This window comes from Squalius cephalus (assembly GCF_949319135.1).
Source record: "Squalius cephalus genome assembly, chromosome: 24".
Lineage (NCBI taxonomy): Eukaryota > Metazoa > Chordata > Actinopteri > Cypriniformes > Leuciscidae > Squalius > Squalius cephalus.
Window position 1 is genome coordinate 9,194,627 of NC_137145.1, and position 20,488 is coordinate 9,215,114.

The window sequence follows — 20,488 nt, forward strand, 5'->3', positions numbered from 1 at the left end:
TTCTTCTTTGAACCTTACACTATAACTCCGTGATAACTTGACTCATAATAGTTTGCCTGAATGGTGATGTCACCTTTATTAAGATATCAAACAACATTCAAGCATTTTTTTAAATTTTACCAATAACTACTACACATTTATTGTGGTACTCAAATACACATTTTTAGTAATAATAATGTTATTTTATCATATATATATATGTGTGTGTGTTTATTATATATACTGTGTTCATTTAATTGTGGTGTTTATTTGATATTTGTTGCTAAAAAAAATTCAGGAATTAAAATTGTATTTAGACTGTGTTTGTAAAATAAAATATAATACAAAGACAATAAAACAGCTCATATAAACCTAAAAAACTTTATAAATGTAAAGGCAGCTTCACTGATCTGTTGTTTAAAAATGATCGTATCCAGTCGTTAACAAAACATGAGATGTACAGATTTAGCATTTAAATCTTTTGGCATTTAACTGTAGCTATTGTTTGCTTGAGCACACGCAAACCGGTCTGGTGAAACCCATGGCGGGGGGATGGAGAGAAAGCCCAGACCGGTTTATCAGGTTCTTGGCCGGGCGGAGTAGCACTACATAACATCCTGCAGAATCTCGCAGGTCACAATCATGTTTCATCTCATCATCGCCGCTGCTCTCATCGCTGGTCTTTATGTCTTCTTGGTGGAGACGTTATTTAAGAAGTCCAAATGTAAAGGAACCGCTGATATGACGGGGAAAACGGCCATTATTACAGGTGAGGTTTGTGATCAATGTTCTCATATTATGGTAAACCTGTGGAAAATGCCGCGTTAAATGCGTTTTTGTCGTCTTTACGCTGGCTTTCTCTTTTAAATGTGATCTGAAACACTGGGGAAAATATTTCGTACTTGTAGCCTATTTTTGTCTTGTTTTCCAGTACAAATCTTAACATTCTTAAATACTATTACTTGAGAAGCAGAATGACTGATTTTTTTTAGTCAGGTTTACTAAAAAAAATGTATCATGGGTATCGTATCGTAAAAATGTTAACGTTACTACTCTTACCGATACTGCTTATCGATCCGGTACTTTAACGGTATTCTAATCGGTTCTTTTTATATTAAACAAAGATACACATTATATAGGCCTACACAGTGCTTTAATTTCAGGAAGGTCTCTAACATTACTGTTCAAGTATGGTCTAAAAAGAAATATAATAAAGTAATCAAATGTAAAATAACACTGTTTATCATAGTAGATTAATGCTTATTAAAGCTGAAGTTAATAAGTGAGTTTATGCTTAACCTTAGTTAAAACAATAACAATTAAAAAATGTCAGTACAAAAAATAATCTCGATATTTGTAATAGAAAACAAAACAAAACCTCTGAGTAAGAAAATTATCTCAGCTTTCTGTGAACCTGGAATTTGTTTCAGGCGGGAATACAGGTATCGGTAAAGCCACCGCTCTTGATCTGGCTGGTCGTGGAGCAAGAGTAATTCTAGCCTGCAGAAACCAGAAGAAAGCTGAGGCAGCTATAAATGACATCAAGAAGGTGAGGACCATCACTTGAGACCACTGATTCAAGAGTTTAGAGTGTTTATTAACCCAGACTTGTTGTTCAGGACACAGGAAGCAATGATATACTGTACATGAAGCTTGATCTTGGAAGCCTCAAATCCGTGCGAGCTTTTGCTGAGAACTTCCTCAAATCTGAGTCGAGACTGGATGTGCTCATCAATAATGCAGGTAAGCCAAACCCTCAAAACTGTTTCAATATGTTCAAAATTTTCAAGATTGGGGGAACCAAAGGTAAAAGTTTGGCCATCTTGATTGACCACTTATCTGAATATTAGGGTAAACATGGCACTGCAATCAAAGGCTTTTTCTGTTCAGGTCTTGTTGCAGATGGTCTAACTGAGGATGGTTTTGGCATAGAGTTTGGAGTCAACCATCTTGGACATTTCCTGCTCACATGTCTTCTGCTGGACCGTCTGAAGGAGAGTCCTGCTGCTAGGGTCATCACTCTATCCTCCATGGCCCATCGCTGGGGCAAGATTGATTTTGATTCTCTTATCGCCACCAAAGACCTGGGGTCAGGGAGATACAGCTGGCAGTTCTTCCAGGCCTACTGCAACAGCAAACTCTGCAACGTCCTGTTCACTCACGAACTGGCCAAGAGAATGAAGGGCACAAACGTCACCTGCTACAGTGTTCATCCAGGTAAAAATCATACTTGATATGTATAGTTTAGTAAAATTAATGTTCTGGCATTATTTACCCACCTTCTGTTGTTCAAAACCTGCATGATTTTTTAAATTTCTTTGTATGTCATGTGAATTCCACTTTTTGCGTTCCACTGAGAAGTCACACAGGTTTGGAGTGACGTATTACATCTGCCATGTTTTTACTGGCACATAACCTACCAGAGTCAGTTGTGTCATTTCCCTGTTATTCACAACTGGTTTCATGGGCTGTGTTCGAAATCGCCCCCTATGCCTTCATTCACTATTCCCTACATTACTCCACTAATATAGTCCACTTGAAGGAGTGAATGAAAACGAGTGAGTGGATTCGGACATTGAGTGTGTCGGAAGGGCTGCCGCTTTTGCATAGTTTGTGCTTGCTGTTTAAGAGTCATTTGAAACTTGCAAACGGGCAGCTCCAGTAGTAAAATAAAAAGATTTATCTTGAACTATCGATAAACCTTAACTAAACAATTTAATATATCAAGTAAAAAGGAATTTATACCTGTATGATATTATGGCGTGGGATGATTCAGCTGTGGGCGCCATCTTCTGGTCAGATGCGGGAATTCATTCAGCACGACCCTCACAGTGCATTATGGGTATTCTCTAGCCGTTGAGCGTACATCAGTTGTACACTGGTTATTGCAGTGCATTGCGGGATTGGATGACTGCACTCGATAATGTCCACTATGGTTTCGGACACCACTACAAATGGCTGTCCCCTCAAATAGTGCCCTATTTAAGGGTATAGGGGGCGATTTCGGACACAGCCATGGAGTGTCCATTGATTGGAAGCAGTAGGTCATCCGGGTACTTTTCCCCTGTTTTTCTATATACTATTCTAATACTTTGAATTCGTCATACTGTTTTTGCATATAATATTTAGTATGGAAGTTGGCATATTCAAATGCAGCGAGAGTCTTGTTCACTAATCGTGCATACGCACTTATTTGTACGTAATATCTAAGTGTGTTTACAACCAACTAGAGACACTCAAATGCGAAATCACATATTTCCGTTGGCCTTTAATAGTTTGTCACTTCAAAAGTCTGTAGGCAAATTTTTTTACAAATGCAATAAATTACTCTACGAAAGTTTTTATTGAATACATATTGCAACTGAAAAGTCAGAAATTTTATCACATGTAGGCCTAGATTTAGGGTACGTTTACACGACAACAATGTACTAAAAACGGAAACGTTTTTCTTTTGCGTTTTTCACGAACAGACGACAACATTGTCAAAACGATCCCCATTCACACAGAAACTAAACTAAATTCTGCTGCCAGGCCAGTAGTTGGCGATGTCACTTTGTAAAGAAACTCTTCACCTCTATAGACTGAACACGTAATACACATGCGCATGACATCACCGTTTTCACAAATTCGTGTTTTTGTAGTTTACACAGAGACAAAAACGGTATCATTTAAAAAAAAATTGCACCCAAAACGACCTTGTCGTGTAAATGAACGGCCAATACGCATGAAAAGTTTTCTCTTAAAGGTTTAAAGGGGAGCATGACCAAAAAAGTATTCAAAAAAGTAAAAGAGAATCACTGGGACTGGGTTAAACAAACGCTTAATATTGCATGATCCCTTTTGTAGGTGTTGTAAAGACCGAGCTCTCCCGCCATGTGAGTCTCTGGCAGAAAGTGTTCATTGAGCCAGTGGCTAGACTGCTGTTCCTGGACCCAAACACCGGAGCCCAAACAACTCTTCATTGTGCCGTTCAGGAAGGAATTGAGCATTTCAGTGGACGTTATTTCTCATGCTGCGCTGTGGAGGAAGTCAGTGCCAAAGCCAAAGACGATGCGGTGGCCAAAAAGCTTTGGGAAGTCAGTGAACGACTGAGCGGCCTTTCATAAAGCCAGAGAAACTGTTTTATTTCTGGTGGATGGAGACCGTCTGTGAACTTATTTACCCCTAGAGAAAAAAAGAGACGAGTATGAAGTGACGAAACTGATTGTGGCATTTTCGTGTTTATGGACGCACAATTATTTACAAGGTTTACAGTGTTTTTCAGTTGTTTGTTGACATTAAATGCTGTATGCTAGGGTGAGTTTATTTTTTTACTGTGACGGAATGACCTTTATCCTGGTTGTTTTTTTACTGTATGAAATTATATTTGATTATAAAAATCAAACAAACATGAACAATATAGTATTTTTTTCTTAACGCATGTGATAATACCCAACAAAATGAAAGTAAATTGAGTCAAACGTGAACCTTTTGTTGCATATGGCAGCAGGTCTTAATCTAATACAGGGGTTTTTAAACTGAGGTCCAGAGACCTTCTTTTATGGTTACAAAATAATAACCTAAAAATAACCATTAGGGAACGTTCTATAGTTATTTCTTTTTAAGGTCATTTAAAAATAACTACTCTGCAACGTTCTGGGAACGTTATTTTATGGATGCAAAATAATAACCTAAAAATAACCATTATAGGGAAAGCTCTTAAAAGTTATTTTTAGGTTATTTAAAAATAACTACCATGCAACATTCTGTGAACGTTATTTTATGGTTGCAAAATAATAACCTAAAATAAACATTAGGGAACGTTCTGTATAGTTATTTTGTAGGCTATTTGAAAATAACTACTTTGCAACGTTCTGGGAACGTTATTTTATGGTTGCAAAATAATAATCTAAACATAACCATTAGGGAGCGTTCTGTACAAGTTGTTTTTTAGGTGGTTTAGTGACTTTATGCTAGAACTGAAAACCGCTGAGAATGCACGTAGCATCAGATTCTCTTCCCGCGTCATTTGCGGGCGGGTACAAGGTGTTTCTTAGTGAACGGCGTTACAGAATAATTACAATTTTCCTACGTTGTTCGCCATTTTACAATATTGATTGAAATGTTTTTCACTTTCGCTTTTTATCTTACCGTAGCAGCCTTTGAACAGTCATCATGAACGACATGAAATCTGACTAGAACTGAGAACCATCATGAGAGACATGAGGCGTCAGAAAGACACAAAACTATGAGAAATTATATTTGTAAAGGCCAGATTTTTTACTTAATGAAGAGACTGCCGCAGAAAAAAAAAGTCGGTCATCATTTACACATTACAAAATGTTTTTAAAATGTCGGCGACGCTTTCCCACGCAATTATAGGCTATGAACACGTGATTGCTATTGTTTCCCCTTTTGAATTCCACAGAAGAAACAGTCAAACAGGTTTGGAAGAAGCTGATAGAGAATAAATGACACCAAAAGTTTCATTTTTGGGTGAACTATCTCTTTTAACTTGAATGCACCGAAACTAAAATGCATAAGTCTCACAGCATCTCCACATGTCTCTTATAAAGATTATAAAGAAAGAAAATGACAACAAAAATGAAACAAAATACTGCAATGCATTATAAACTACATCTAAAGTGCTCAGGTTGAGTTTAGCCTCCTGGAATTTACAATAGCTAAAAATATCTCAAAATTCATTCAAATAATGGCTGACAGACCAGACAAGTAAAATACTGACAAAGTTTAAGCTAAAACTGTAATACGCCCCTACAAATGTTTATGGACGGAATCATACACATAAATTCAACACTGAAATTGCCACTTTTCCCTTTAAAGTCTCTTTGCAGCTCTAGTAAAGCCTCGTGTGTTTGAAATTGCCCTAAAAAAACTGAAGAAGAAAGCGTGGGACCACATTAAATAATGGTCAGCTTGTGCATCCATGTCTTCATTAAAAAGTTCCTGAATGTCCACCCTGCACGTGATCGAATTTACACGGTGCATTCAAGCATGAATGGTCACGTCAATCTTGTAAAATGTGCTCACACCAGTGTGATCTCTACCTCTTCTCTCTTCTGCACCTGACCCTGCGCCTGCTGTTTGGGTGGAGGAGGAGCAGCTCGTACCTGCAGAAAACAAAAACACCCATCAGATTCCACATATAAGTGCCCATCACTGGCGTAGCTTTAGGAGTGCAGGTCTCACAGGTCTCAGGGTGCCTGACCCGCCCTCTCCTGGGGATCTGGGTGATGGGGTGTGGGCGTGGCCTGTGGAGGAGACCACACAGATCACTGGGATTCGGATATTTCCCAAGAGCATAAATCTAATAACAGAACAATGGCCTCAGCAGTGTTGTTTTAGTATCACTGATACTGTTATAGTGTCAAAGAAGTACAAATACTTTGTTACCTTACTTAAGTATAAATTTTGGGTACTTTACTGGAGTAATTATTTTTCAGCCGACTTTTTACTTCTACTCCTAACATTTTCACGCTATTATCTGTACTTTCTACTCCTTACATTTTAAAAATAGCCTCGTTACAGCCATTTCATTTCAGCTTGTTTTCATTCTGGCCTGTCATCGTTCAAAAAAAATTAATTGCCCTCACAGATTCCTGTAGCTAAGCTTGGATGTACATTTTACATTCCAATAAAGGTTATTGATAACATGCCTCTTAAGTTTGACTTTTTGCACCATTACAATACTTATAGGCAACTAGTCATCTTATCTTCCGCTCCATGAAACACATGTTAATGTTCAGTAGTACACATAGGCTATATGGTTCTTTAATGAATTTGCATTGTACTAAAACGCAGTCATTTTCAATGGGCATATATGCGACTGAAACAGGTAGCCTAGAGCATCCCAAATTTTTCAACATTAACATTTTAATATAACATTATAGTCATTATGGCCTTTAGAAAAATGTTTTTTTGAGGAGGTGGGGTAGTGCACTATAGGCCCCTGCGGCGCAGCCTAAGCTTTTGTCCTTAATGGCATTTCTTTCCTTACATTACTTTTACTTTTATACTTTAAGTAGTTTTGAAACCAGTACTTTTACACTTTTACTTGAGTAAAAAGCTTGAGTTGATACTTCAACTTCTACAGAAGTCTTTTTAAACCTTAGTATCTATACCTGAGTAATGAAAGTGAATACTTTTGACACCTCTGTATAGTTTTTATGAATATTTTATTTTTATATTCCCCTTTTTAAAATTTTAGTAAAAGGTTTAGTAATTTGGATGTGTGGTTTTGTAATTTTTATTAGATTTAGGTTTTTAAATATCTGTATAGTTATTACTGATTTTTATTTCAGTTTTAGTTACTTTAGTACATCAAATTAAACTAAAATGAAAATGAGAAATGTTGCTGTAGCAACTAGCTGAAATAAAGTAAGTTTAAGTTTTGATATTTTATTTTACATCAGTTAATGTTTATTTTATTTCAAGAAACTATTTTTTTTTAATGATTTTAGTATAATAATAATAATAATCCTGGGTCTCAGTTTTGCTACTGTTAACTAAAACAAACTTTTTAGAAATCATTTTATCATAACTTATTAAAAATGTTTTTTGAAATAAACCAGAAATAAAATAAAACTTAAAACTTTTTTAAAAAACCCACACATTTCAAATTTTCTAATTAAAAATTAAAAATGTGACCTTGGCAGCTAACTGAATTAAATAAAAGTCTGAGTACTAAAATGACTAAAACAAACAAATGAAAACTAGGAAAAAAAATACAAAAGCACATAAATGACTAAAAATAAAAATGAAACAATATATTAATAACATAACAAATATACTAAAATATTAATTTATTAATAATATAAAAATACTATAATATTATAGTATAATAGTATTTATATAATATTATACTATATTATTATTTATATAATATTATATACTAAAATAACACTGGTAGGCCTACTTACAAAAAGTTTTTTATTCAACATTTTTAAGATAGACAATCAGGTTGTGAGATTGAACGTCACTAAAACGTTAACAGTCATGTGTGAGGTTTACTATAAAGCTTTAGGGTCTGCCGTGGTGCTCTGTGTCTTACTGTGGCTCGAGATTTTGGGGGGTTCTGGGGTTTGATAGCCATTTAAAGGGAGTGTGCTGGTTAAAGATGGAAGTGAGATGGACTCTGGACTGCTACGGGATGAAAACGCAGCGGGTGGACAAGCCGCTTGATCCAGAACTGACAGAGACACCTGGTGGTAAGAAACAGCTATTACAAAAACACGTACTATAAACATGAACAGAAACTTTTTCAATGAGGCCTGTGTTTCCCAGTAGCATTTGTATAAACCTGCACGTTCATGCTCTTGTGTGTTTGTGCACCCTCCGGTCCGCACAGATCCTCCACTAATACTGCGGGAAAGACGCCCACTGCGCCGTTGAACTCGCCCTCCCAGAACCCATCGTCTTCCTGGTTGTGTTTGCTGAGAATGCAAATAACAGCTCCCTCGGGGAAGGACAACTCGTCCTCTGTCTGAGCCTCATAGGCATACAGAGCCCTGGCTAGATTTATGGCTGTGCAAAAGAGGAAGAGGGCAGAAAATGTTTGTTATTAGCAAGGTTTAATACTATACGTGTATTATATCAGATATAATGCTAAAGCGGGTGGTCTCACCGCTGGCGGGACTGTTCGGGCTGCTCTGGGTGAGTGTCTCGATTTCTGGCTCTTGTTCTGCAGAAGTGCTGGAGGTGTGTGATTGGGCGTCAATGCTGGAGAGAGACTGGATCATGCTCAGTAGAGAGTTGGAGGTCGGAAGCTGCAGGTATTTCTCCGGCACGTATCCCACCTGCCCTGTTTGGTTCCTTGCCTAAAAAACAACAAAAAACTTGTCCAATAAATGCCAACATATTTATTAAAGCGGTATCTAGTTCAGCTGTTTACAAACTAAGGGATGCCTGTGGAAAATTTGAGACATAAAAAAATAATAAACAATTTAGTTAACATAATGAAATAAAATCCAAATATGTACATAGTTTGTAAATATATTTATTTATAATTTAAAAAATAGGTAAACCATTTAAAATAGTTGCAACATTTTATTAAGCAAATTCTCAAAATTGATAAAACTTTTATAAACACTAATTATATATATATATATATATATAGTAATATATATACTATTACTATATATATATATATATATTACACAATACTATACAAATGTTTAGAGTCAATAAGATTTTGTAAGATGTTTCTGAAAGAAGTCTCACAAAGGCTGCGTTTATTTGATCAAAATACTGTAAAAACAGAAATATTGTTACATTTTAATTTCTATTTTAATGCATTTTTAAATGTAATTTATTCCTGTGATGGCAAAGCTGTATTTTCAGCATAATTACTCCAGTCTTCAGTGTCACATGATCCTTCAGAAATCATTCTAATATTCTGATCTGCTGCTCAAGAAACATTTATTATTATCAATGTTAAAAAACAGTGGAGCTTGAACGTTTATTAAAAGTTTATTTGAAATAAAAAATATTTTAGCAACATAAGTGTCATAAGTATAAGTGTCTTTACTGTCACTTTTGATTAATTTAATGCGTTATATTTTATTAAATATAATTTGTATTATAATTTTGTAAATAATTAAATTAATTATATTTTTCCTCACACAGTATAAACGGGTCTGTATATATGAAAATATATAATTAATAAATAAAAAAATATATGCATTTATATTCTAGGGAAGAGCAAGGCAAGGGAATCATATGTATTGAAAAGTTCAAAAACCCCTGATGTAGTTGAGTGGGTGTGCGTGTACCTTGACCCAGTCCTCCATGTCTCCATCATCAATAAGCTCCAGTATTTCCTGTTCCTGAATGGTGAGCTCGTCAGGCTGGGATGCCTGTGGAAGTAAAGCACAGGAAATGACATCACAAATGCATGAATAGAACCCTGAAATCCAGGTGAATGTCAGGCTAGACCAGGCAAGGTATGTACCTGATACGAGTACAGCACAGAGCAGGTGAGCGGGTAGTTCCTGTGAGTGCTGGAGGGACTGGAACTGCTGTCGTCCAACGTCTCTGTGTCCTCATCATCCTCTCTGTCCAAATCTACAGAGTGCTGAAGACATTTGTCGTAAAAACATGATTAGAATATGTTATAGGGGTCTACGTGAATTGGGCTTTGATTGTGAGCGATTGAGACTTACAGAGAATGAAGCATCGTGGGCATTGAGGGCCGCCCATCTCTCGTTCTCCAGTTCCTCCAACACTTGGTTCATGGCACTCTTCAGCCAGACGTCTACAGCTACACCAACGTCTCTGAGGAGGTTCAGACGCGCCTCTGCCTTCTGTTTCACCGTCTACAGGAAGAGTGGACTCATTATCTACCCACTTCCAATATTACATATTGTTTATGCACAACTATTCCAACAACTCTTGATACAATAAATGGTACTGTTTCATACCATTGACCAAATGTGCAACTTCTTTTAATAACCAAAATTACGAGTAGCGACCAGCAGAGGGAGTGTGACGCCATTGAGCCAATATTTTCTACGTTTCTCCCAGAGGTGACAGACAGCTTATGATCTGGAGTTTTATACTGTACAAACACAGAAAAAACCCTCTTCACCTCTGATTTCCGAATGCATTCTCTTGCATCGTCCATTTTCAGTTCCAGCTCGTTGTTATTCTGGTCCTGTTGGTGCGACTCTTCATACTCCGACAGTGTCTAAAAAAAAAATTGTACATTACTGTACATTGCTGCAATGTTGTAATGCCTTAATTCACTTGCAGCACTATTGATGTTGTTTTTATTTTTTATTTATTGAAACAAAATTTCATTTATTAAAAATTAAATGTAGTTTTTATTTTAGACAAAACCATTTTTACATTATTATTTTATGATTTTTTGACTTATTTAGACTAAATAGATTTTATATTATGTTTATTTACTTTATATTTGATTACATTTAGTTTTTGTTTAGACAGAATTTTAGATTAGATAATAGCATTATTAATTTAAATAAAATAATCTTGTATTTTATATGTTTTTTTAATATTGGCCATTTAGAAAAAAAATAATTACTTTTATTAATTTGAATAAAACAATATTTTATTCGTTTGAATTTATTTTAATATTGGCCATTTAGACAAAATATTTTAGATTAGATGAATGAATAATTTACTTTATTTTCATAAAATATATTAATAATATTTTATATTTATTTTAATATCAGACACTTTTTAGTGCAACCCTAAATATATAAATGAAAAAGAAACAAATATATACATAAATTATAGAAATAAATATACAATAAATATATTTATTTTTAATATCACATATCACAATCATATTGTTTCAGTGACCCCTCACCCGCTGTGTGAGAATGATGTTCTTGTGTTCTCTGGCCACACGTGTGGCCCATTTCCGCGCTTCCTTATTCAGACTGTGTTCTTCAGCCGTGCCACTCTCCTTCAACAGTTCGCTGACCTGAAGAGAGAAAGAGAGAAAAAGAGAGAGTGTTTTCTGCACATAAAACCTTGATAACTTCTTAGATGAACAAACCTTTGCTTCACAAGACAGTAAATATTGACAGACTAAATGTTCAAATGATGTAAGCTCTTGAAGAATGATCCTTCCAGATGCTGCTTTACAGAGCAGCTCCTGTTCCCCAGAAACGAAATATCACGACAGCTTCTTGACAAAATGCATGCATACGTGGATCTACACTACAGCATGCAAATGCTCATATTTATAAATCCACTGAGCGCGATAAAACAATTTCTAAATAATTCACATTCTTTTTTATGTAAATAAAATAAATGCATTTGTACTTATTTTTAATTTTTTTCATTTTAAGAAGGGGGGAATGGGAGGTGTTTGTTAGGGGTGCAAGAGGTAGGGCAGGTTCACTTCTCAATGCCCTCTTTTCACAGACCATGCTGCTTCCTGCCTGCACTGACGCCCAGTTTTCCCTGATCTTTCCGCCTCACCAGCGCTCAGGGCTGCATCTCTAATGTTTTCTTTAGGAACAGACTAATGCTTGTTAGACTTGCAAACAAAAAGAGGGTTAGCGAACAAACGGACCACTATGCTGGGGTGGTGAGGGGCGAGATGACGTGCGGGCAGCAGGGGGCGCTGTTGCACATCTGAAAAACAGCTGCGCAGTCATGGAGGAACACATTCGGCCTTCATTAGAGCACTTTTCCTCTTTGTAATGTACAGTATTACATTTATTTTGAATAACATTTAACAGTGTTATTAAATTATTAGTGCTTTTAATTATTAACTTTAAGTGAGTGTTAGATAAACATCAAAAAACATATCTTTCGCATATTATTTAGTTGAATGCAACTTACCGAATCATTTTCACAGGGCTGGTACTGGAAGGGGGCGGCTTTCTGAAACACTGGGTTGTCCTGAATGAAAATCTGTTGGTGGATATCCTGTGTCACCTGCAGAGGGGCCAAACACACACACAGGGACAATTAAACTAATGTAAACCAATGTAGACTAAAGTCAAAATGTCACATTAACAAGAATAGCACAGTTAACAGAGGAGGAACAACAGACCAGAACAGGTAATTCATGATCAGTATGTGTGTGTGTGTGTGTGTGTGTGTGTGTTGCTGTAACCTGATGCTAGCTAGAGACATTAAACCTGACTCTCAAAACTGAATGGAAACACTGTGAGAATCATCGAATTACAACAACACAAGACAACAAAAGACCTAATGACACATACCGAAGGCAGTCACACTGTTGAAAATGAGCTGATTTTCATCAAATTACACATTTATAATAATGAACAATCATTCTGTATTTCTAATCTCAACGTTTTTAATGTTCTACCCAGTTACAGCCAACTTGAAACATCAATACATCTTTAAAAAAAGCCATTCCATTCTAACATAACATAAAGATCTCATTCCTTAACCACCGCAAACTCTGTAAAGCAGGTACATTTTTCTCTATAAGGTCAGCATTAAATGCTTGAGCTGGGATTTGATCCAATAACCCTCCAGCGGCAGATCATATTACCTGCTCTACATTCGGCCGCTGTGGTTCATGTGTGCTTTTCAGTACCAGTATATGCTCAAATGTGTGTGTGTGTGTGTGTAACTCACCCCATTGGTCGTCTCCAGCAGGCACTGGAAAGTGTCCTGAATGCTTTGAGACGTCTCAAGCTCCATCTGACACAGTGAAATGAGAAAACTCTGTACGTGATCGCAGAAACTGCCATCTAGAACCTGGACTCAAAAACAAGGAACAATAGTTTTACTTTCAGCTGAATTTTAGGTTGTGATATATATATACAGTATATATATATCGAATATATATAGCAAATTATAAGAATTATAAAATTCAACCTGCCAAAGTGGCTAGTAGGAGTGACTGCGTTACACGCCACCCGCATTCGGCAGGTTATAAAGCCATATATATATATATATATATATATATATATTAGGGCTGTCAAACGATTAATCGCGATTAATCGCATCCAAAATAAAAGTTTGTTTTTACATAATATATGTGTGTGTACGGTGTATAATTATTTTCTATATATAAATACACACACATGCATGTATATATTTAAGAAATATTTGCATGTATATACTGTGTATATATATTTATATTATATATAATTTATATTATATATAAATATTTTATATATAAATAACACATTTTTCTTAAATATATATGCATGTGTGTGTATTTATATATAGAAAATAATTATACTCCATACACACATATATTATGTAAACACAAACTTTTATTTTGGATGCGATTAATCGCGATTAATCGTTTGACAGCCCTAATATATATATATATATAAATTAAAAAACACACAAAAGATTATGCTAAATAAAAAATGAATAGGCCAAAAACTGATGAAAACATGCATCCTCACCGTGATGCAGCTGACCAGATCTGTCTCATAATAGCGGTCCTGATGAGCGTTAGTGGCTGACAGTGTGAGCAAGTAATCATTCCTTGCTTGCGTGGCTTTGCACTTCCATTCGTTCTTCTTTGCTTTCAGCTGAAATCAACAGGAAATGTTCATATGTACACTTGACTCTCAGTCACCATGATTTATTAGGAAATTTTACAACGTAGCTTTAATTGAGTGTTAGATGATGGCAAATGTAATCCATATGTAAAAGTAGGACAAAAGAGCATGCACTATTAAATATCCAGTATAGACCACTAACCAGTATGGGACTGATATACTGTGCTAATTACCTTCACACTCGCCCTCTTCAAACTGGAGCGTGACTGAAACAGGCTGAGCTTTGACCTTGTGTTGCATGAGCCAACAAGAAGAAGGGAAAACACCAGAGGAAAAGAAGCGAGGTGAGGAAAAACAGCAAAAAATGTTGAATCTTCATTTAAAACTGAAAACAATGATAACCCTATGCCCGGTTCTGTAGACAGCTGATGTCTCTTCCTTCACATGTGACAGGTCAGCGAACGTACTTGGCCTCCATATCAGCTTTCTCTCTCACAGTCTGCGCTGTTTGTTCCGCCTCCTGGTAGGCCTTCCTGCTCTTTTCCAGGTCTCTAATGGTGACCTGAAGATCGGCCTGAGCTCTCGCCAGATGTTCGCAGCACTGAGAGGACAGATGAATAAACACTTTCAAAAACTGCCACTCTGACGCTTTAGTGCAGTGTATCTGTTAATGTGTTCACCCTCTTCAGCTGCAGGTCCTTCTGCGCTCTGTACGTCTTCACAGGATCTGAGATCTGGCTCCTATAGTTCTCACATCCGTTGATACAAGACTGGCTCACTTTCGTCACACCCTCCAAGTAAGACCTCCATACGGCCCAAACATTTCTGTACGCATATTCACAGACATCTGTTTAATGATGAAGACAAATGGACAATGCAGTTGACAATCAGTCTGATTGAAAAGATTTCTCCTTTTACCTGGAGTCTCTCAGCTCCTCTGATGGGGCTCCATTCCACTCTCGCTTCAAGTACTGCGAGGCAAGCTTTTGCAGAGCCTACAAGGTCAAGTAACATTTATTTATATAGCGCTTTGTGCAATACTGATTCTTTAAAGGCAGCTTCACAGTAATGGACAAGAAAATAACAGTATTAATGTTGCAAAGTTCTTCAATTATGAACAAATACAATTTCAGCAGTAAAGCACCTCTTAAAAAGACAACAGTGTCATTTTTTTAGTTCAGTGTTGATTCAATTTAGTTCAATGACAGTGTCAATGTTACAAAGTTCATTAGTCATGAAGCGAACTCAATTCAACTAAAAAGCCGCTCTACAGAAGATAATAGTATAATTATTCAGATCAAGTCAGTTCAGTGTTGATTCAGTTTTTAGTTCAATGATAGTTCATTAAATTATGAAACAAGCTTAAAGTCGGCATGAAATAAAAGTTACGATAGTCTTTTCTTTCTTATTGTGACGTATATCCGAGTGAAACGGCTTCTCGAACAAGAAAAGATGTAGGGCGGGATTTGATTTTGTCCATCGGGAATTGATTGGATGGTTATGGTTTTCTATTGCTGTGATGTGATGTTCCAGTTTGATTCAACTATAAAGCGAATCTACAGAAGACAATTGACATTGTCCAGCTCAATTTAGTTCAAGTTTTGTTCTCAGTATAGTGTCAGTGCAGTCAAGTTGATAAAATTACTGAATATTAAAGGGGTAGTTCACCGAAAAAATTACAATTTTGTCATCATTTACACACCCTCAAGTTGTTCCAAACTTGTATGTAATGACAAAGTCATTACATGATGACAAAATGACAAAATTTTCATTTTTGGGTGAACTATTCCATTAAGTGCCTTTTAAACAAACAAGAAAACTAAGCTTTAACATAATTTTATTAAATGTTTATGACAGTTTAGATTCAGAACCTCTAAATAGCATTTTAAAAACTCAACTTCAAGAGTCACCACAAAATAAAATAGACGCCTTAAAAGAGAAATATTAATTTATCCTGTCACTCCAGATCAGTGCAAATGTGGAAAACATGGAGGACGATCTGTAAAAGCAAAACTGTCTGCTTGATACTTAAATCCCAGACAGCGGTACAAATTGTGCCCATGTGTAGGTTTACAAGTGAGTGAATAACTGGCTGCTTGTGAAACAGAAGAAAGGAGAAATTACCACTCACTTTCCATCCTCAAGTCAAGCGAATGTCACTGTATTGGACTGATCTCCAAAAGTCACAAAAACATGGCAAAATATCAGCACAAAAAAACCCCCCAAAAAAAACAGCAGTTTTTAAAAAAGGTTAGTATTTGTCTATCAAGGGTCCTTTCATTACTACACCACTACTGATGATAATTCCAACAGAATATAGCTACACTTCAACAAACTGAAATGACTGAACCATAACAAGTTCTACGAAGGCCAGAGAGTGACCAGCATCCCCTCAAAACACAGAGGATTCGCTTCCTGGCCCTCAGACCACAAGCTGGCATTGTCAACCTAATCCTATGAGCTGCCAGCTCTGATGAGTCCACTCAGGAAGAGACCCAGAGGAAGAGAGAGATTCCTGTGTTCATGAGCCAATCAGCACGCAGCAGCCCTGCAGGTGCACAAGCTTCAGAACCAACAGTAAAGAATCTCTCACGCACACGCACACACACGCACAGAGCGTCATTCAGACAGCTGGGCTCCCATTCACCAAATGATCACACAGATCTTATAGTATCATGATGAAGATGATCAAGATGTCAGGCTGTAAATATAAACACTACTGTTTAAAAGTTTAGGGTCGGTCATATTTTTTGATGTTTTTGAAAGATCTCCCTTATGCTGACTAAGACTGCATTTATTTGATAAAAAATAGGTAAAAACTGTGAAATAGTATTAAAATAACTGTTATGTATTTGCATATATTTTCAGCATCATTACTCCTGTCTTCAGTGTCATATGATCCTTCAGAAATTATTCTAATATGATGATTTGGTGCTCAAGAAACATTTATTATAATTATCAATGTTGAAAACAGATATGCTGCTTAATATTTATTGTAGAAACAGTGATTTATTTTTTTCAGGATTCTATGATAAATACAAAGTTCAAATGAAAAACTTTTATTTGAAATAGAAATCTTTTTTAACATTATAAATGTATTTATTGTCACTTTCAATCAATTTAATACTTCCTTGGTGAATTAAACTGTTAAAATATTACTGACCCCGAACTTGTGAATTGTAGTGTAAGTTGTATTTGTATATAGGAAGTCAAAACATTTTTTAACTTCAATTTTGTGGTTTAAGGGAGTAAAAGGAAAAAATAACATCCTGATGTACATCCCAAATATATGAAATCATACTCATAGGGCCCTATTTGAACAATCTAAGCGCATGGTCTAAAGCGCACGGTGCAAGTGTACTCACCGTCCGAATCCACTTTTGCTAGTTTAACGACGGGAAAACGGTCGGCGCGCTCGGCGCATGGTCTAAAAGGGTTGTCTCTATTCTCTTAATGAGTAATGGGTGTGTTTTGGGCGAAACGTGCAATAAACCAATCAGAGTCTCATCTCCCATTCCCTTTAAATGGCAGTTGCGGTCACGCCATGGTGGATTCGCTATTTACATGACGGAATTTGATAGTGGAAAGACCGAGCGCGTCTCCAGAGTGCAAACGGATCTGCTCGTGCGCAAGGTTAAAGCGCGCAAGCAGACAATCTATGGGACAAGCTGGACTCCACCATATTCATTCCATCTTTATGCACACGATAATAATCTTTTACATAGTAGTCTTTTTATTTTTAATATTTGGCATGTTTGTGTGCTGCTGCATAATAACCCAGTGTGTGTAATAAGCAGAGTGTATGCGCATTGTGCACCCGCCTACAGGCGCACATTACTAACGCGCCCTTTAAATAACAAAAAAAAATATTGCGCCATTGACTTTAGACCAGGTTTCAGTTGGTCAATGGTGCAGTCTATTTCAGTTGCCTCAAAATATCAACGTGCCAGCAATTTGTGAACACACCTCGTTTTCAGACCAGCATGTCCATGGGCACACAGATGGGCGCACATGCATTTGCTATTTAAACAACGTGGCGCAGGGCATGAAAATGATAACTGCGTCAGGCTGAAACTAGCAAAAAACACTCGCCTGGCGCTGCATTGCACCGGGTGCATGATAGGGCCCATAAAGTGAGATAATGTTGAGATCAGCAGAAATCAAAGATCACAATGCAGTGTCCCATAACTGATGTAATGTAGATCTTCCCAGCAATGTAACAGAAAGAGACAACAAAAGCAGATTTGAACCAGAACGCAACTGGTAAAAACACGACCACCTGCAAATCGTTAACAACCACAGTTTTTTCCACTGAGTCACGAAATGTGCTTCTCTACAAAAACAAATGCACACATAAAACATTAGTGCTTGTTTACATCAGAGGCAGACACATTTTTTTTTATTCTGACCAAAAAATCTTAGCTGGATGAGATTTTATAATGTTTTTTTAATTTTTTTTATCTCAGAACACAAATCACCATACATTATCAAAACTAAATGCAATGTAAATGATGAACTCATGTAGCCTAATTGAACATGGTGGCCACAACTCACCTGTGAGTAATCTTTCTCTATTAGTGCTTTCTTCTGGCTGTAAGTCCTGAGGATGACACACACACACACAGTCAAACAGTTCAGCACTAACATACCAACAAATAGACAGAAAATAGATTGATAAACATTTACATAGCAATGTAAAAGGTTAATCAAAGGTGGATGACCTCAGATCCTCCAGGAAGTCCAAGTCTGTCTGGTGTTTGAGCTGGAGTCTGTTCAGCTGCTCAGTGTGAGTGTGTTTCACCTCTTGTGTGACTTTTACCTGCAACACACACAGTGACAACCTCTGGAGAAGCAACTCTGACACCGATCACACCAATGTGTCTGACATCCTCGACAGAGTAAACATAAACATCATGTGTTTCTTTCTATCTATCTATCTATCTACTATCTATTATCTGTCTGTCTGTCTATCTATCAGTCTGTAAATCTACTATATATCTGTCTGTCTGTCTATCTATCTATCTATCTGTATGTCTATCTATCTATTCATTATCTGTCTGTCTGTCTATCTATCTATCTATTTATCTATCTATCTATCTATCTATTTATCTACTATCTATCTGTCTGTCTGTCTGTCTATCTATCTATTTATTATCTATCTATCTATCTATCTATCTATCTATCTATCTATCTATCTATCTATCTATCTGTCTGTCTGTCTATGGATCTATCTATCTATATATCTATCTGTCTGTCTGTCTGTCTTTCCATCTGTCTATCAATCTGTTTATCTGCTATTTTGTTCATTAATACGGACATGACAACAAAAAAAATCTCATCAATTAAAGAACAGTTCGACTCACCTTTCTTGGAGGAGGTTGCATGTCTGGATCTGGATCTGGATCTACAGGACAAAACTGTTGGAAATTCACCCTCGAAAACCAAACCACATCTGCGGGACGGGGCAATACAGTGCCGAATATTCTATTTAAATGGCAGAAAGAAAGAAAAAGGAGCAGTGAAATGCTTCTAGACCCCTCCGTTGAACCGCTCACATAAAAACACAGCTGAGAAATGAAGTAAACTCTTGTGAGAACTTCAGTCAGTGGAGCAGAATGAAGAAGAACAGCGGCCTCCAGTGACCGAACATAATAATAAAACATGTTATCAAGGCGTTCATGAAACAATCATGTTTATGTGTGTATGTACTGTAACGTTGTGCGTTTATGAATGTGTGTTGTTGATATAGGCTATGTTTCCGTTAGAATATGAGGCTGTGTTGATAAATGTGTATAGATTTCCAGATGTGGACAGGTTTACAGACTCTTTCTGTGCCGCTCTCATTCTACATAACGTTATAATTGCAGTGATGATAATAAATATTTCCTCTATTGTCATTTTTCATCATCATAATCACGGGGTGTGAGCTGAGAGGCCCTGCTTCAATTGTTGTCAGTGAGATGAGGCCATCTAGTGGTGGGCGTATGTCAAACTCAAATTCAATATCCTAAATAAAATAATAGTGCTTTTTTAGTTTAAAATAATAATAATAACAATATTATTAATTTAGTTGTTATTATCAAAATAACTCTAGTAAATATTATTTGTAATTATTTCAATGATTTATTTTTAAATTTTCGATAAATACATTTCTAAAAGTACACTGCTATAAATGTGTTACTAGCTGTGCAAGCAGTGTGTAAAAATTCTAACACGTTTAAGGAGTCTGCCTGTAAAATTAGCATGGCTGGCAGTGTTTACTAGAGATTAAGGGTCATTCCTGATTTATAAAAAATGACACCCTCATGCAATGATGACTAAGTAGCCTAATTCACAGCTTCATTGATGAATTTGTTTATAGGTCAGTTGTTTAGATGGTTTAAAAACAGATAATTGGCTTGATATGACTACTTGAATTACTCAATGTTTGCTAAATTTAGCTAAAGGCGAGATTAAGGTATGTGAGTGAACATGATTTGCTGTGCCTGTAAGGATGACATGAAATTAAAATCAAATCAAATCTGAAAATACAATAAGGTGCA

The 20,488-nt window shown here is 36.4% G+C and overlaps 2 protein-coding genes across 2 annotated transcripts; one reads left to right on the top strand and one right to left on the bottom strand.

The window, feature by feature from the left end:
• Positions 1 to 529: 529 nt before the first annotated feature.
• Positions 530 to 5,534, top strand: dhrs13a.2 (dehydrogenase/reductase (SDR family) member 13a, tandem duplicate 2). The gene is made up of 5 exons (XM_079861796.1): positions 530 to 748; positions 1,410 to 1,528; positions 1,599 to 1,722; positions 1,870 to 2,196; positions 3,826 to 5,534. Exons 1-5 carry the CDS (start codon positions 622 to 624, stop codon positions 4,083 to 4,085), a joined length of 957 nt encoding a protein of 318 aa, XP_079717922.1. The 5' UTR covers positions 530 to 621; the 3' UTR covers positions 4,086 to 5,534.
• Positions 5,535 to 5,593: 59 nt separating this feature from the next.
• On the bottom strand, positions 5,594 to 19,845 carry LOC307152847 (F-BAR and double SH3 domains protein 2). The gene is made up of 21 exons (XM_079861795.1): positions 19,767 to 19,845; positions 19,310 to 19,430; positions 18,668 to 18,765; positions 18,501 to 18,546; positions 14,865 to 14,941; positions 14,627 to 14,771; positions 14,414 to 14,547; positions 14,180 to 14,234; positions 13,848 to 13,976; positions 13,063 to 13,185; positions 12,295 to 12,390; positions 11,309 to 11,425; positions 10,565 to 10,663; positions 10,140 to 10,292; positions 9,929 to 10,051; positions 9,750 to 9,833; positions 8,603 to 8,795; positions 8,279 to 8,502; positions 8,030 to 8,180; positions 6,169 to 6,230; positions 5,594 to 6,089 (listed from the first exon to the last, which is right to left on the bottom strand). The coding sequence occupies exons 2-21, from the start codon at positions 19,328 to 19,330 to the stop codon at positions 6,006 to 6,008; spliced, it is 2,214 nt and encodes a 737-aa protein (XP_079717921.1). The 5' UTR covers positions 19,331 to 19,430; positions 19,767 to 19,845; the 3' UTR covers positions 5,594 to 6,005.
• Positions 19,846 to 20,488: the final 643 nt, after the last annotated feature.

Excerpts from the sequence above, each read along its gene's own strand:
- dhrs13a.2 (XM_079861796.1), top strand. The coding sequence starts at position 622 with ATGTTTCATCTCATCATCGCCGCTGCTCTCATCGCTGGTCTTTATGTC. Across the intron at positions 749-1,409 it reads GAAAACGGCCATTATTACAG|GCGGGAATACAGGTATCGGT; the intron begins GTGAGGTTTGTG and ends AATTTGTTTCAG. Across the intron at positions 2,197-3,825 it reads CTGCTACAGTGTTCATCCAG|GTGTTGTAAAGACCGAGCTC; the intron begins GTAAAAATCATA and ends TCCCTTTTGTAG.
- LOC307152847 (XM_079861795.1), bottom strand. The coding sequence starts at position 19,330 with ATGCAACCTCCTCCAAGAAAG. Across the intron at positions 10,052-10,139 it reads CCCACGATGCTTCATTCTCT|CACTCTGTAGATTTGGACAG; the intron begins GTAAGTCTCAAT and ends AAATGTCTTCAG. Across the intron at positions 8,181-8,278 it reads ACAAGAGCATGAACGTGCAG|GTGTCTCTGTCAGTTCTGGA; the intron begins GTTTATACAAAT and ends TCTTACCACCAG.